This window comes from Crocodylus siamensis, chromosome 1, assembly GCF_052110815.1.
Source record: "Crocodylus siamensis isolate JL-2025a chromosome 1, ASM5211081v1, whole genome shotgun sequence".
Lineage (NCBI taxonomy): Eukaryota > Metazoa > Chordata > Crocodylia > Crocodylidae > Crocodylus > Crocodylus siamensis.
In genome coordinates this window covers 269,841,585-269,859,018 of record NC_143395.1, presented here as the reverse complement: position 1 = coordinate 269,859,018, position 17,434 = coordinate 269,841,585, and the positions used below count along the sequence as shown (strand labels likewise).

The 17,434-nt window shown below is 38.3% G+C and overlaps 1 protein-coding gene across 2 annotated transcripts in view; it reads left to right on the top strand.

The window, feature by feature from the left end:
* Nucleotides 1-15,542, top strand: part of ZFX (zinc finger protein X-linked) — a 35,231-nt gene extending 19,689 nt beyond the window's left edge. The window contains exons 4-9 of one of the 2 annotated variants that reach the window (XM_090062141.1): nucleotides 2,796-2,906; nucleotides 3,624-3,773; nucleotides 4,785-4,925; nucleotides 5,023-5,157; nucleotides 10,246-10,386; nucleotides 11,695-15,542. In XM_090062141.1, coding sequence (XP_089918267.1) covers nucleotides 2,796-2,906; nucleotides 3,624-3,773; nucleotides 4,785-4,925; nucleotides 5,023-5,157; nucleotides 10,246-10,386; nucleotides 11,695-12,881 — 1,865 coding nt within the window. In that variant the 3' untranslated portion in view covers nucleotides 12,882-15,542. The remainder of the gene's footprint in view (nucleotides 1-2,795; nucleotides 2,907-3,623; nucleotides 3,774-4,784; nucleotides 4,926-5,022; nucleotides 5,158-10,245; nucleotides 10,387-11,694) is intronic. The other variant, XM_090062151.1, reaches the window with a different exon arrangement.
* Nucleotides 15,543-17,434: the final 1,892 nt, after the last annotated feature.

The window sequence follows — 17,434 nt, the reverse complement described above, 5'->3', positions numbered from 1 at the left end:
TGAAGGTGTGTTCACACATGTACATTTTTCATAGTAGACTTAGTATTCACTGTTAACTATATTTTACTTTTCCTTATCACTCTTTAATCCTTTCTTTCTTATCTGTTTTGCTGATAGGGTAAGTAGGGGTGGGCAAGCAGGGCAGCAGCCCCTGGTACCAACTTAGAGGGGGTTCCAAAGTGGAGGCTCCCTGGGCAATCTGTGCTATTGCTGCAGCAGCAGTGAGGTGTAGGGACCTTCCTGTGCCTCCCTAATGCAGCTGCTCTTACTCTTACCACCAAATTCCCTCCTGTCTGTTGCCAGCAGTGGGGGTAAGGAGTGACTGAGCAGCAAGGGAAGTGGCATTAGTAGGCACAATAGAGAGACATGAGAGTGCCCCACCAGGTTTGGGTAATGCTGGCCAAAAGCGAAAACCTCATTAGTTATGCCTCTATGTTTGGTCTTATTTTGGGCTGGAATGTTGTTATAGCTGTGTTGTTCAGGAAATGGACGGGAGCCAAGGGTTTGTTTGTGATTTTTTTTACTGGACTAACCCGTCTAATTTAGTTACATCTTCATATAGATAATAAGTGGACTATTACCTTAGATAACAGTTTTTTGTACTGAGGTTTTCTTAATAATAGACAGGTTTCCTCGTAGATAATTTCTTTTTCAGGCCCAATTTCATTCTTTTTGCCATTACCTCCTTCGTCCTTTTATCCTTCAAGCACTTGTAACGCGGTAAATGCTGCAAGCTCTACCAGCAGTTGAGGTAGAGGATTTTTTCTCATGTTGAAAGTTTTGGCCTTGTAGTCCTACAGTTTTCATATTTTGTAATGTTTTAATAGGATTGTTAAAGATTATTTACATTGTCATGCATGTAATTTTTATATATTGTACAGAAGAATTGGGAAATGACCTAATTGTAAATTTTACATTGAAAGTTGCATTAGTTTCTTAAAATTGCATCTTTAACAAAGATTTCTTTCCATTCTCCTTCTGTCATAAAGAAAAGGTTATCTGTCATTTTTAAGAGAAGGATTGAACTTTATAACTACAATCTCCTGTTATATAAACATTTTTTTAAAATACCCTATAATTAGAGGATGCCTGTTTCTTTTAAAGAAAACCTAACATCTAGCATTTTAGAACCAGAGGTCAGTGACCTGTGGTGTAAGGAGTCATTGGATTGGCCCAGTTCTGGTGGTGAGGAGCCTCACCTGTACCATAGGGTGGCCATTAGCTTTGCCCATGCTGCAGCCCAGGGGCTGGGAGAAGCAGCAATGGCAGCCAGATCTTAGTGCTGGCCCAAGCTGGGTCATCTGGTGTGCCACTGAAAAAATGTTACTGACCCCTACTCTAAGCATTAGAACTTCAGGGTTAGTTTTCTGGCTCTTGATTTCAATGGTTACAGACTGCCTATATGTGGACAGCAAGCCAGTAGATGGAAAGGAACTCTTGCACCTCACACCAGGAACAACACAGCATATGAGAAGTAAAAGCAAGATTTTCTTTTTGTGTCAGTTTTTGAGTAATATTTAGTGCCTCATGAATGTTTGAAGGAATTTATAAAAGTGTATCCAACTAATGGAAAATGCTTACCATAAGGCTATGTAATGTGATTGAAACTAACTCATCATTGTAAGGTCCTGCCTTTTTTATCCAGTTTAAAGGGTTTTGAGTTTCAAGTACAGCAGTTTCACTTAGGACATTATCTCTCATTCTAGGGTTTTGTTTTTAAAGGTACATCAGGTAGTACTATAGGGCTCCACAGGACTTGTGAAACACTATTATTATTCATTCCTGCTTTCATCTTTAATTTTGGGAATAGGAGACTGAAGACCATTTTTTTTAATTTCCTAAAAAGTTGTATAACATTATCTGTACTTACAGTGAAGCCTATCAGCTTACTTATATTCCTGCTTGATAAATTATATGCATTTGAAAATATGTACAAGTATATGGATTATTGGAGAGAGAGAACACATGATAGTGTGTGGTATGAAGGTTTTGTATTTATGGGAATGGAGGATAGTAGTAAATATCTAGCGCTTATGCATTATTTTCAATAGTAGGCCTCAGTGCTTTACAAATGAGGTAAGTAACATGTTCAGAATGTCTGTATTATATGTTAGCAGTAAAGCTGTTCTGCATCTTTCACTGTGAACATTGAGACAACCTTCATACTACGTTATCAAATACCTTATGTATACCACACATCTTACAGAAAAGCAGTAGAAAACTTTTAGACCTTTAAAAAGTTTTATTGGGATTATATCTTTACAGTATTTATTTCTTTAAAACTGGTATTCTTTGTTACCATTAGTCCTAACTGTGTGGCTTAGAGGGAGTTGTGTAAACCTCCTGATGTCAATTTACTATTTATAATGTTTCAGATTTTAAGTCCAGTAGTTTAAGTGCTAGAAACATATTCTGGGTTATGTTGGAAAAGAGTGGGGGTGCTTCTAAAGTTATGAAATACTAAGCTTTAATGGCTTCATTTTCATTCTATTGCTGCTTGGAGGAGGTCTTTGGGGAGCAGCAGAGAAGCAGGTTCAATCTTACTTCAGAGGATTGTCCCAGAATGCAATTAAAAATAATACGGAATTGTTATACTACACCCAGTTTAGATTCCATTCTGATGGGGGTGGAAATTATTGACAAGGAAGGAATTTACTGTGTTGTAGTATATCAGTTTGAAACTGGGCTTGGTCCTTTTTTTTATGAGAAGACAAAAGTTTGGGGTTGCTTAATATATAGGTCAGTCGACTTCTGCATAAGTAGAGAAAAAGGCAGAACTTTTTGTATTCTTATAGTTAATCCCCTTCCTAGCCAACTGGAGAAACAGTATGGAGAAGCTCAATGGCAACCAGATCCAGTTCTGCACAGAAGGGGTAACTCCTTCAATATACGGTCCTGTGGAACTGGTAAGAGGAGTAAAGGGGACTTCTGGGGAAGATAGTTATGGGTTGTTGGGTGTGAAGGGAAAGCACTTAAAATAAGGAACATACAATTTTTATACTATGTAGATTATTGTGCTACCCTTCCCCTCCCCTACCCTTCCCCAGGCCTTCCGCCGCCCCCAACTTCTTGCTGCTGTTTGCTGTTTCCTGATAATGTGTTTATCTTCCCCTCTGTATGCTAGTGCCATATACAAGTATTAAGAAAAAAAGGCCAGTTAGAGTATGTCTATGGTGCAGTTGTAGACATGACTGTAAGGTAATGTAAAGGTACCCACTGTAACTTTAAACTAGTTAGCTCATATAGCAATAACAGTCTACATGTGAAAACATGGAACTCAGGGTGGGCTTGCTTATACTCACTTTGTTTCAGTGAGTAATCCAAGAATGCTTCTGTTCATTAATTAACCAATGCACGAATACTTGGCCTTTTAAAATAGGATTATACTTTTCTGCTTTTATCATTGCTATGAGATTAAATGTCTTGAATTTTATTTATCCCATGTCTATTATTTTTCTAAGAGTTAAACAGTTTTACTTACGGGCATTTCCTTTTATTACAATGGCAAACCAGTTAACTTTTGATTTTTAACCATATTTCCATTCAAGTAATGACATCGATCCATTCTCATTTCCAGCTATGTCTGTATGATTGTGTTATCATATCATAATTTGTCTTTCCAGTGGACGATGCTGGTAAAATAGAACATGAAGGTTCTGCTGAAATTACCATGGAGGCAGAGTCAGAAAGTGATCCTTGTAAAGTGGATGGCATTTGTCCAGAAGTCATCAAAGTCTATATATTCAAAGCTGATCCTGGAGAAGATGATATAGGTAAAGCAATATGTTCACTTTAGAATATCCTAACATGATTTATTTAATCCTGTGTAGTAAGGCTGCTGGGAGATGTTAATTTAAAGGTGCAGTGGGGTCTATCCCCAATCCCCAAAATCACGCCTCCTGCCATGCCACATGTGCATAGCAGAACACACTGTTTTGGGATTAGGAATCAGATCCCAATCATACCCTACTAGACAGTACAGAGGGAGCCTGGGATCAGGATTCTGGGCTCCCCTGCACAGCAATTTGAAATCTGGGTACCTGAAAATCAGGTGATTGTCAACTGGCTCTAGGGCTTGAACTGGCCCTTTCATGGTCCCTAGAGTTGGCTGACAATCAGTTGATTGTCATGCACCCAGCTGGCTGGAACTCTGGCACGAACCTTGCCAGCTCTGACATTCATCTGTTTGTCAGCCAGATTGGGTCCACACCAGGGGTCAAGGAGGCTCCAGTGCATTCCCAATCCAGCTGACAATCAGATGATCATCAGATGGATTTGGAGTGCACTGGGTTTCCAGCCTCAGTGCAGTACCAGTTTAGCTGAAAATCAGCTAATTGCAATGGTGGTTCAAGCCCTGATAGGGTCCCAGTCCTGCTGACAGTTAACTGATCATTGGCGGAGACGGCACCAAGGCTAGTTAGAGATGTTGGTGTTTTCCTAACCCTGCCACATGTTAGGTTTAAGGCGTGAAGGAAACCAGCCACAAAAATATTGTACCTTTTGTGTGTATTATTTTTATGGCTGGTTTCGTTTTTTGTAGCAGCATTAATTCCTTGAATGTATAGCTGGGTTAGTACTTAAGATATAATTAACAGACCAGTCGCATCTTAAGTATAATGTCTGCTAGGGGCCTAAGAAATTGTGGTTAGTTTCTTTCAAATGACCTTTAAAAAGCTATGGGTTCTAAATGTTAAAGAATATGCACTATTTATTTTTTCGTTTGTGTAGTTCTTCAGCTTAACATGTAATTTAGTAGAAATGTACTGTTTTTTGCTCTTAATTAGGGGGCACAGTTGACATTGTAGAGAGTGAGCCTGAGAATGATGGAGTGGGACTACTCGATCAAAATAACAGTGTTCGTATTCCAAGGGAAAAAATGGTTTACATGACTGTAAATGATTCTCAGAATGACGATGAAGATCTAAGTAAGTAGGTGGCCTTCATTTGGGGACAGGGATTTTTAGTTTTAATTATGTGAAAATTTTATTAATACTGTTTACTGTTAATTTCTCTTTCTTTTAGATGTTGCAGAAATTACAGATGAGGTTTATATGGAAGTGATTGTAGGGGAGGAGGATGCAGCAGTGGCCCATGAACAGCAGATTGATGACACTGAAATCAAAACTTTCATGCCAATAGCTTGGGCAGCAGCTTATGGTAGGTGATAATCAGGCATGTCTTAAGGTACTATGGCTAGTATAGAAAGAATATGATATTTGGAATATCTTCTTGGCGTTATAAATCCTAAAGCTGAATAGAGAAGGGAGGAAGAGGAGGGGGAAAATTGTAAAGCAGGCTTCTTTCTTTTTCCATTTTAACAGGCATTTCCTTCATATTTGCATGATGTAAAAGGAAGTACTACAAGAAGCACACAAACTTCCAGCTGAAAAATTGCATCTCGAGTACCTCTACCCTTCAGAGTTTTGGGAAGCAATAAAGCTGACTTGGGGATAGAGAGCTGAATATTTATTTTTGTCAAAAGGGACAAACAGGAATATGTAGGGGTCAGTTACTCTCTAGATGAAAAGCAATGTTGCTGTTTCATTTAAGGCAGTGAAGATGAGTTATAAATACTTAGTTTTATTCATGAAATATTTTTTTTTAAACGGAGACATTTTTGTACTGCCTTACTAAGTGAGCCTTTGCAGATGGCTGGTATTTCAGAATTGTTCCTCCCATTTCTTGTTATTGGGACACTGGCTGACACCAGAACTGACTTATGGGAGTCGATCATCTCTCTACTAATATCAGGAGCCCATGTGCTAGACCAGGTGTGGCCAAACTTCCTAGCCCTTCTAGCTGCAAACCAAAATCTTGACATAGATGAGTGCTGCAAGACCCAAAGTTTTGCAGATGTGTATGGCCCATAGTCAGTGACTTGCAAACAGTGCCTCAGCCCAAATAATAAAATATTGTTAAATGACTTCTCAGAATAAATGATTAGCAAGAACTGAAGATCATATGTAGCCAATAATAAATGAGCAGACTTATAGAAACAGAATGCTTTTATAATGCCACTTCTCTTCTTCAGCAGATGTACTTAAATTGCTCTGGAACCCAATGAAGCTCTTGAACTGCAGCTTGGCCACCCCTGGGCTTGATGCTGCCCAACCGTATAACAACTGGTCCAGAGAGGCAAAATAGGCTATTGCCTACCAAAATTTATACCTCTCTGAACCAGTTAGTGTCTAACTTCTGCTTCTGCCTCTGGAGAAAGGAAATGGCCTTTTCTCCAAAGAGGTTACAATATAATTTTAAGATAATTTGCAACAAGTGGTGTAACAAATGAAGGAAGTGACTGATAAGTCAGTGGTGTAAATTAGCAAATTATCATCTTAAAAGGATCCACAGTTTCTACTGGCTGTCTACTTGTCCCTTATTAATTGGGAATTTGACATGGGCATCAACGCTGAAGTGATTATTGAGAAGGAACTTGAAGACTGATAGGTTAAGTGCTTTACAGACTACTGATAACAATCATGGTGGTCATTATTAGGTGCCTGTAAGGGACTGGGGAAGCAACCAGGTAAGATATAAGAGTAGACAAATAGTGAAGGGTGGGTAATGGCAGGGCCTTCAGAGATAAGTAATAGAAGCTTGAATTTTGGATGAAAATGGAAATCCAGTGGAGGTGTTTAACTAAGCTATATGGTCAGAATCGTAATGCTCTTGTTGAATTGTAATGCACTTGAATCAACTGAGGTGGATTTTCCTGGTAGATAGAGGAAGATGCTGCAGTAGTCTGGAGTAGGAGATGATTAGAGTTTGGATGAGAAATTTAGCTAAGTGGACAGAAAAAACTGCCAGATTTTAAGAATGTTTAGGAGGTATAAGCAACATAATTTTTTTTAAAGCTTAGAAGGCAAGAAGATGGTGAAATTAAATAAAAAGTCTATTTCGCTTAGAAGTTGGAATGATAGGATACTTGGTTTTGTTGTCACCACAAAAAAAGTAGCAATGAAGAGCACCAGGAGAAAACGGGGCCATGAGAGCCAAGGGGGAAACAAGATGACATGGAAAATGTTAAAATTGCTGTGAGATCAAGGAAGATGGATAGAGTAGAAGCCTTATCTTTGCACATGGGAGATGCTGTTGACCAGTTTCCAAGGAGACAAAAAGATTATCCAAATTGAAGGGAATCCAGAATTTAGTTAAGAGAAAGAAGGTAACATCTGTAGACAGCACATTTAGTGAGTGTAAAGATGAAGGAAATTGTGAGTGAACAGTGCTAAGGGAAGAGGGATGAAACATAAAATGGAGTTTTTTTTTAAATATTGTGACAGGTGTACTCATATTGTAAACACAAGGAGCCTTTTGATGAATGAGTTGAAGGAAGGGATGCAAGAGGAATTGTGGTATGTGCAAGCATGGGTCCTACTGGATTGGGCATAGGTGGATATTGAGAATGGATGGAGAAACCTTGGTGTCAGTGAATGGAAAAGAAGAGACTGATGGAGGGATGATGGTGATGAGATAACAGTAATAGTCAAGGCTTAAAAACAGTATTTTATTATAGTTCTTCTACATTGTACCTAAGCCTAGTGGGATGAATGGTTTCCATTTTAGTAAGCAGGGAATAAAAATCTAGTATTTTTTGAATGTTTAGTTCTGTTTTGCATCCATAATCCAGAAGAATCATTGTATTACATACTTTAAATAATGCTTTTTTGGAGTTAGTTGAAAAATAGATGACCACTTTCAAATGTATCTGTTATCTGCTACAAAGACACTTCAACCTTTTTGCTTGCTTCAGGTACATCTTAAGGTTCTGTATGAACCTGTTTCTGCTTAAACTTCTTTGCCTTTCATTGGTAAACACTTTCTTGATACCTGTGTTCTGTCGAAGCAACCCATCTAACTGCTCACTTTGTGTCTTCCTGCAACTATTGCTTTCATTTGTTCTTATGCATTACACCTCTTTTCCTGGTGCATCAGGTGACTGCTCTTCCTTAAAATGCTGTTTAAAATACTAGGGTTAAATCGCCAACAAAACATTTGGTTAAATAGAAGCCAGTAATGCTAGTATTTTTCCATTGATTTATTTGATGTGTTTTATCTTGTTTTCTGACTATTTGTGTAATTAGAATTTATAATCCTGGGGGCAAGAGGTAATGTTGTCATCTTTATTTTTTATAATGTTGAGCTTACTGTTTGTTCACTACAATAATTTGTATGAGAGGAAAGTTTCAGAATTGCAAATAGTGGAAGTGGGGTGTTCTGTTTTTTATGAAAGTTTCTGGGGTATTAGGAGGTGAGTCCCAAATTACAGGTCTGATCTTACAAAAAAACAAACCCTTTTGCATATGAAACTTCCATTCACTTCATGTCAAGCCAAGTGATTTGAAAGAAGTGGGGTCTCATACATCAGCCCTAATAGAATATCAGATACAAAGTAGGCAGTCCTCGTACTTATGACACAGTTAGTTCCTGAAAATGGCATCTTAAGTCGACACCTAACTTGGAACCGATTTTTGCCATAGGAAACAATGTTATAAATGGGTGATTGGTTCCTGAACCAAGGCTGATACCCTGTTTTCACCAAAAATAACCCACAATTTTGTACTCAATCCATTATAGATGAGTAATATGGCTACATTAATGAATTTATATTGTAAATAGCAATCGTATTGATTTGGAAGGATTTCTTTGAGGTGACTTTGGACTTTTTGAAGGGCTCTTGTTTGGACTTTTTGAAGGGTTCTTGGCTACAGGTTTTTCTGGAGTCTTGTCTGCTGTCTTAAAGAGAGTGTCCAAGGAAGTTTGGACAGATGTTCTCCAGGGAGATGGGTGATGCAGCGACTTGTTTGCTGTCATGGTGTCATATCAAATCAAGCGTTGTAAAGTCAAAACCAATGTCAGAAAGTTGAAACAGGGTGTCAGTTTAGAAATGTTGTAAGTCGAGGACTGCCTGTACAATATAAATAATATCATTGTTCATGTTTCCTGAAAAAAGTTTGTGAACAGAATTGGCAACCTAAAATGTATGGCAAAATCTTTTTTAAACTGCAGTAGTGGGAGTAGAGACAAAGGAACCCTTGCAAAATTTGATTTCCATTTCCTTCTGTAAACTGCATAGGGTTTGAATTCCAGTATTTCCACCTGCATTAGCCAGTTTATGCTCTGTTATATAGGGTTTTTTTAATCCTATATAGTTGCATCTCCCAAATAGATTGTGGTTCAATGAGTTTTAATGTTTTCTTGATTTAACGGGGTTTTGGGTGCTCCTCAGGCTGCCATTGGGTGCCAATCCATAGCTGTGTGTTCTGCAAGCTTCCCTGAGCCTCATTAGACTTCCAGCATTTGTTTCCTCTATGGGTCTCTCTGGCACATCTGGACATGGGCTGTCTGTTGCCCATTCCTGAAAATGGAGTTTTTCAGTAGTGCTTCTTTGGACACTAAATATCTGTGCTAACCCTCAGGATACCCCAGTAATTTAAATGTGTTCAACCCAGAACTTGCTATTGAAGGTTTCCAATTTGCCTTCTGGCTCACATTTTCTCTCTTCGTTGTACATGATGATGGGCACAGCAGATGGCATGTGCTTGTGCCATTTTCCCACCTCAATTTTCTCATTACTCAGGAACATTGCTTGAACTAAGAGTGTCTAACATCCTTCACTTGCAGCTCATGTGTTGTCTTTTTAAGCCAAGAAGTTCTTTGCATCTTAGTAGGCCCATACACATGTTGCCCTACAGTGCAGCGACACATTCCATTGCCATGTGGCGCACTATGGCGACATAGCAATCACATGGGTCTACACATGATCACTAGCTACGTTGCTGTAGCAGCATGTTTCCCGCTTATAGCGTGCCACTATGGTGGTGTAGCGGGGCAATGTAAGTATGTTCCACCTGTATGGCGTAATATGGGTGGTTACTGTGCCTTGCTTTAATACTTCCAAAAGAAAGTACTAAAGCATGGCACAGTAACAGTGTTGCTGTACGGCGATGTGTAGACATGCCCAATGCTCCTTCTCTAACCTTTGTCCCACAACTGTGACCCCATTCCTGCTTGTTTTTCCACCTCTCCTGCTGCAAACTTTCAATGTACCTGTGAGCTTTTCCTGGTTTATATGCCTTGCCTTAAATATCTGGCTTCTTTGTTTTGTGTTCCGGAATTTCCCACTTCCCAAACTTTTGCTAGCCTCCTTAAGTATTCATGCATTTTTCACTATTGGTATAATTTTGATAGTCCGGTTAATCTTTAGTGTGATGAAGGTATGTCATTTTTAATTTGTCTTGCTAGGTAATAGTAATGATGGCATTGAAAGTCGGAATGGCACGGCAAGTGCACTCTTACACATAGATGAATCTGCTGGACTTGGGAGACTAGCTAAACAAAAACCAAAGAAGAAGAGGAGACCTGAATCCAGGCAATATCAGACAGGTAAGTACTGAAGTGATCATGTCCTCTAGCGATAGGACCCATATAAGTGTGCAAATGGAGGCAAATAAACACTCCCAAACAAATGTACGTTGTTGGTTGGGATGCAGCTTTCTACAGAAAGATGATTACTGTGTTCTTTGTCTTGCTGACTAGATTTTTCAGGTCATGTGGCCAACGTATATTTTCTTTTTAAAATTTCAAACTAAAAATCTTTATGGAATATTCCATAGTTTCAAATGAAAGGGAACCTACCTCAGCCAAAATAAAAGCAATAGTGTAGCAGAAGTTTAAATCTTATAAACCCAACTTATTCTACTGATTTGAATATGTGCACAACTTTTCTCCCAAGCTAATATTGGCATTACTGTGCAGCGTTCCTTCTTGAGCCAGCTGCTTGTTTTTGTGTGCATCTGTTTTAGGAGCCCGTAATTTAAAATGAAGGCACCAAACATTTCCTTCACTTGGAACTGCTATGATTTAGTCAATTTTATGTGACTCTTGAGTAACAAATTGGACAAGTTTGAAAATTAAAATAATCCTACCTTTTCCATTTCCATATTCTGGTATTTCTCCCATCTTTTTCAAACATTTGAGGGGAGTGGGGAGGGAATGAGTTTTACAGCATGCAGTACCCAGGAACCAGTTCAGATTTGCAAGTGAAAGAAATGTTTGGTATCTCTTTGCCAGGTATTTATGAAAAACTCTATCCTGTCCATTGCCGCTACCTGATTTGGTAACGCATTTACTTTTTAATACGTTAAAACAAAATATATTGCATAGCAAGGTTTGTGTGATGAATAAGATCCATTCATTTTGTTAAAGTAGTATTAAATCTAGAATTTTGGAAGGTTGGGAAAAACAAGTTGTTTGCTGTTTGTGTTTTTTGCTTATAGTAGTTACTAATAGAGAATGATAGATTCCAATTAAAAAATACTTTTGAGAGAATATTGTGATGTATAATTTATTTAACTGATCAGTTAAATACTTTTGTTTGAATTTCTGCAGGTTTCATTAATGTAGTTCATCTGACATTGATTTGTGATTGGAGAGACACTCATCCCTCTGGATGTTTCATGCTTGACATTGCTGCTAAAGGCAAAAGTTTTGAATCCGCAGCTATTACTGTTGGGAAATTCTGACTTGCAGTTTTATAGATTTAATGTGGAAAAGTGGTTAAAGCCGACTCAGTATAGCAAATGGAAGAAACCCACTTTGATATACTTAACCATATAACTTAATGTTAACAAATATTAATGAAAGGCTTGAATATCAACTTCATGATTTTTGTTTGTTTTCTTTTGTTTTCAGCAATAATCATTGGCCCTGATGGTCACCCCTTGACTGTCTACCCTTGCATGATTTGTGGAAAGAAATTTAAATCCAGAGGATTCTTGAAAAGGCACATGAAAAATCACCCAGAGCACCTTCTTACAAAGAAGAAATACAGATGCACGGACTGTGATTACACTACCAATAAAAAACTAAGTTTACATAACCACTTGGAGAGCCACAAGCTGACCAACAAAACAGAAAAGCTTATTGAATGCGATGAATGTGGGAAGAGCTTCTCTCATGCGGGAGCTTTATTTACTCACAAGATGGTACATAGGGACAAAGGGGTCAATAAAATGCATAAGTGCAAATTCTGCGATTATGAGACAGCAGAGCAAGGCTTACTGAGTCGTCATCTTTTGGCAGTGCACAGCAAGAACTTTCCTCACATTTGTGTGGAGTGTGGCAAAGGCTTTCGTCATCCGTCAGAGCTCAAAAAGCACATGCGGATTCACACTGGTGAAAAACCATATGAGTGCCAATATTGCGAGTACAGGTCTGCCGACTCTTCTAACTTGAAAACTCACATAAAGACTAAACATAGCAAGGAAATGCCATTCAAATGTGATATTTGTCTTCAGACATTTTCAGATACCAAAGAGCTACAGCAACATGCCCTTATGCATCAAGAAAGTAAAACACATCAGTGTTTGCATTGTGACCACAAGAGCTCAAACTCAAGTGATTTGAAACGACACATAATTTCAGTCCACACAAAGGATTATCCTCACAAGTGTGACATGTGTGATAAAGGCTTTCATAGGCCCTCAGAACTGAAAAAACATGTGGCAGCGCACAAGGGTAAAAAATTGCACCAGTGCAGACATTGTGACTTTAAGATTGCAGATCCATTTATTCTGAGTCGTCATATTCTCTCAGTTCACACAAAGGATCTTCCATTCAGGTGTAAGAGGTGCAGAAAGGGCTTTAGGCAACAAAATGAGCTAAAAAAACACATGAAAACACACAGTGGCAGGAAAGTTTATCAATGTGAGTACTGTGAGTATAGCACTACGGATGCTTCGGGCTTCAAACGACATGTTATTTCCATTCATACAAAAGACTATCCTCACCGCTGTGAATACTGCAAGAAAGGTTTCCGAAGACCTTCAGAGAAGAACCAGCACATTATGAGGCATCATAAAGATGTTGGGCTGCCTTAAAGTCTCTTTCACAGACTACGTGGCTGGAGTTATAAAGGAATATTGCCTTCTAGGCAGTCAGTTTATTTTAAAGTCAATCACCAGTTACATAAAACAAGCATACTGTGCATTTGATTTATTGCTGTATACAAATAGGATTATTGCTTCTAGTTGACTTTTATACCTTTTGTTCAATAGCGTGTTCTGAATTCTATTCAGTTTGTTTAATAAATGAGGAAAAGATGGCAACAATAAAGTTGCATTTAATAAAGTAAACCCTGTCTCATACTGAATTTTTCAACCGTAATAGTTTATTTAAATATATTTATCTTACTGACCTTGTTGGTACTCACATTGTCCATGTTAATACAATTTTGTTGTGAATTTTAAAAATATTTTAAATTTTCTCTTGATAAATTGTCAGATGTGTATAAAATAACAGGAAATTTTAATGTCAAGGATAACGTCATTAGGGCCCACCTAATTGTCTAGCATATACAGAACTTGTGGCAAATTAAACGTCAAATTACCCATCAAACATTACTGAACAAAAATATTCTGCATTTTTATTCCAGTTTCTTTTACAAAGGATATATCATTCCTCCCTATAAATAAGTACAAATGATGGTTGGTGGCATTTTTTTCAATGCTTATTTTTATTTCTTGGAGGTAGAATGTTCATAAATATTATGTTTATTACTGTGTGTTTCTTTGTTGAATGGTTGTGTATCTCAAATGAATTTCGATTTCCTCAACTTACTGATGACTAAATGTTGACAAAATATGAAATATAGTTGTTCTTGCTGACTGGTCAGGTTGCAACTTTTAATATGTACAGTTAAGTATACCCCAAATTAAATAAGAATTTATATAATATAAATATTGCTATATGAAACACCAATATTTGGGTCAAATAATCATATTTTTATTGGGAATTTCTTTAGATTAAAGGACAGTGGATGCCTCAGTTTTGAAAGCCTGCTATAATGGGAGAGAACTTCAAGTGGGAGGATAGGGAGTAGAAGCTGACAACTTTCTAGAGAATAGAGCTCTGGTTTCCAGGCCAATATCCTTAATAATAAAAATAATCTATGACTGGCAGAACCATTTCTAAATAGGATGTTTTCCATGAGCCATTAGCATCTGTGGCAAACTGCTGTTTATTAAGCAATTAGTATCCAGAATTAACCGGATTCTTCTCATTTGTTTATAAACAGCTGGGGGAGTATTACAATTATTGTATGCAGTGTTGCCACCTGAAGACTTATATTATGGAGCTGCATCAGTTGCTAATTGCTATATAAATGTGGAAGACATGAAGTCATGTGTCTTAAGACAACAAAAGTAAAGCAAAGCTGAATAGCTTGATTGCATGTGAAGTTTTGATATCCGATCCTGTGGTCTTGCTCAGAGTGTCATTGAAGTCAAAAGTTGACTAAAGATGGCAGGATTTGGCCTGAAGTACAAATATAGGATTGTGACAGATTTTGCAACCACTCATCCCATCACATGGCACTTGCCAGTGTGAGTAGTACCATTTTGTTTAATGGGATATATTCACTGGGAAGGGGTATAGAACTTGGCCCTTGGTTTTTACTGAGTCTTTTGTAAAAACTTTGCCCCGTAATGAAACTGAGGTTTGCTCTAAGACATTCACATCCTAAACTTCACTATTATTAAGAACTGCAACTATTGCTCAGTCGGTCTGTTATGTTTTACTCTAAATGTTAACACTTGTAGTTGACTTGAACTTATCATTTCAGGAAAAGCTAAATGCATCTAATGCTACTTTACTGTTGTTCCCCACAGTCTCTGCTGTCTGAGGGACGCAGACTGATCCTGTGCTATATCTGCAAATGCTGCCAATAACAGCCCTTGATATTTTAGTGCATAGGTGGACTACTGTGCCTCCATTAAACTCTGCTATATTCAGTGGGGCTCTGTTGGCATATCAGTTGGCCGAAATGCTGCATGTTGTAGAATGGGGGCCATATGTGCGCAAAAACTGAATGCGTTATTTTCCATTCAAATATTGCAAAAATTCTTTGTTCAGATAGAATTCCCTTATACGACTTGCTCTATGCAAATGGAAACCTTAAAGAAAAGTGTATAAAATCTGCATAAATTCCCACAGAACTGCTGAAGAGTTTTAGTCATTTAGATCTATATTTTTTTAAATAAGCTGAAAGACAAAGAACACAAAATTTACGCATTTTATTTCTTTTATGTAGCCTGGAATCATACACACTTTTTTTTTAAAAAGCACAATATTAAAACCTTTTTAAAAAAAAATAAAAATAAAAAAATTAAGGGTTTGGTCAAGTGGATTTTGTAAATGTATTTGTCTGTATAAAGAGAAAATGAAATTATAGTTATTGTTAATGTACTGACATTAGTTACAGGCTAGTTTTAATTCTTAAATGATTTGATTAGCAAATGCTATAAAATGGATGTTTCAGTTTAATGTTTTAAAAAGGTACAGATTTTTACAAGGACATAATATAAATTATTGTTCTGTAGAAATACCCTGTTAAATATTGTACGTCCTTCCCTCTGTACACTTTGTAAAAAAAGAAAAGAAAAAACGAAATACATAGAATCATATAGGGATGTGTGACATTATTGTAATTGTGTACTTGATAATAACGTGAAAAAATAAAAATCAGAATATTTTCCTGTTAATGTTTAGTCTATTTGATACCAGTACTAAAACAAGGATTTTACTTAACAAGACACACCTTTTGTTAATTTAATTGATTTTTAAGTACAACAGATTATTTTTAATTTTCCATTTCTTAACTCATTTTGTGCAGTACTGGGCTGTAACTGTTTAAATTCTTTGTTTTGTGAAGCAAAAATATTTATCAGTGATCTTTTAACTTTGTATTTGATCTTTTCTTATGTATAAGTTTCAGGGACTTTGAAGCCCTTACAGAGGCAGGATCCTCTTAGTTGTCATGTCCTTTGACTTATATTTATGTTTTCTTCAAAGGTTTATTTCTAGTAAACATTTTATAAAATTTTATAATTCCACTATCAAAAGGGTTAAGCACTTCATGAAGTACTATAATAATATACTGATAATAGATAACTTCCATTGTATTGTTTTCCAGGGTAACGCAACATGTGCTGCTATCATTCAGTAAAATAAATGAATTACCATATTTACTCACACCATGCACATCTTTCACTGCAAATCAACCCTCAAATATTGGGGTGTATATCAATCGGGGAAGCTGTTTTTTCTTTGCTGGACTAGTAGCAGGGTGGAATAAAGCAAGCAAACATGGAAGCTCCTGGCCATCAAGACTGCTGCCACTTCTCCTTAGGGCTGCAAAGAGCAGTGGCAGAGTCCAGTGCTAACCCTCTTGCAACTGCTTCTGAGGCAGTAGCCAAAAAGCCACTGACTGAGAGTGAATGAGTTGCTGTTGCAGTCTGCAGTATCTTAATGAAGCTTGTGATGTGGAAACAATACTTCATTATTTATACAAACTTATATAAAGAAATTTTTACAGCCATAAGGAACCATTTACAGGTTCCTAGGCTTGCTGCTGTCCTGCCAGGAAGTTCCTGCTGCCTCACCTGCAAACTCTTCTGGGATGCCACACTTCCTAGACATACAATATGTTTCCAGGAGGATTTACTTGCACACGCTGGAAAAATTACTTTTTTCTTCATTCTGCCTTCCAGAAACAAGGTGAATGCTTTATTTGGGGGTGTGCAGTATGCAAGAAAATACAATACACACAGAAACAATACAAAGAGCTAGTGGGGGCAAACCTTTTTGGCAGGTGTACCACAAGTTAGTCCCACATTAGGTTTCCCCTTCCCTTGCTTGATCTACTTCTCTGCTTTCTGTTCACTTCCTTATGCTGCCTACATGTTTATTGTATTTCATGGTGTATAAGTCGGGTTTTGAAGCCCAATTTTTATATCTTAAAAATCTAGAGTTTTATGCTATCCCACATCAAAAAAAGGGGACGGGGTTGGACTTTGCACTCAGAGGGCACAACTCCATCCCCTGCGAGCGGTGCTGCCAGTTCCTCTTGCTGCTTTCAGGGAATAAGGTGTACCAGCTGAGCCCAGCCCCATCCACATCGCCTGTGACCAGTGTAGGGCTTGCAAGGGATGGGGCTGCGCCAGCTGGGTGCTGAACCTGGCCCCGCCTGCTGCGAGTGGTGCTGCCTAATGCCAAGCCTAGTGCTGCTTGCAAGGGACAGGGCTGGGCTCAGCACTTGGCTGGCACATCCTCATCCCCTGCTAGTAGCACTGGGCTCTCAGCCTTTGGTGGTGCTGCTTGCAGGGGTCAGGGAAGGGGCTTGGCTGGCACAGCCTCATCCCCTGTAAGCGGAGCCTGCAGCACCACTCATAGGGATGGGGCCAGCTGAGCACTGAGCCCAGACCCTTCCCCTTCCCCTTCCCCTGCAAGTGGTGCCAGGCTCTGCCACACGGGGGATGGGGATGGGTTTGGCATTCAGCTGGCATGGCCCCACCCCCTGTGAGTGGCTTCAGCAGCACTGCTTGCAGGGGATGGTGCTGTACCACCCAAACCCAGCTCTGACTTATACACCATG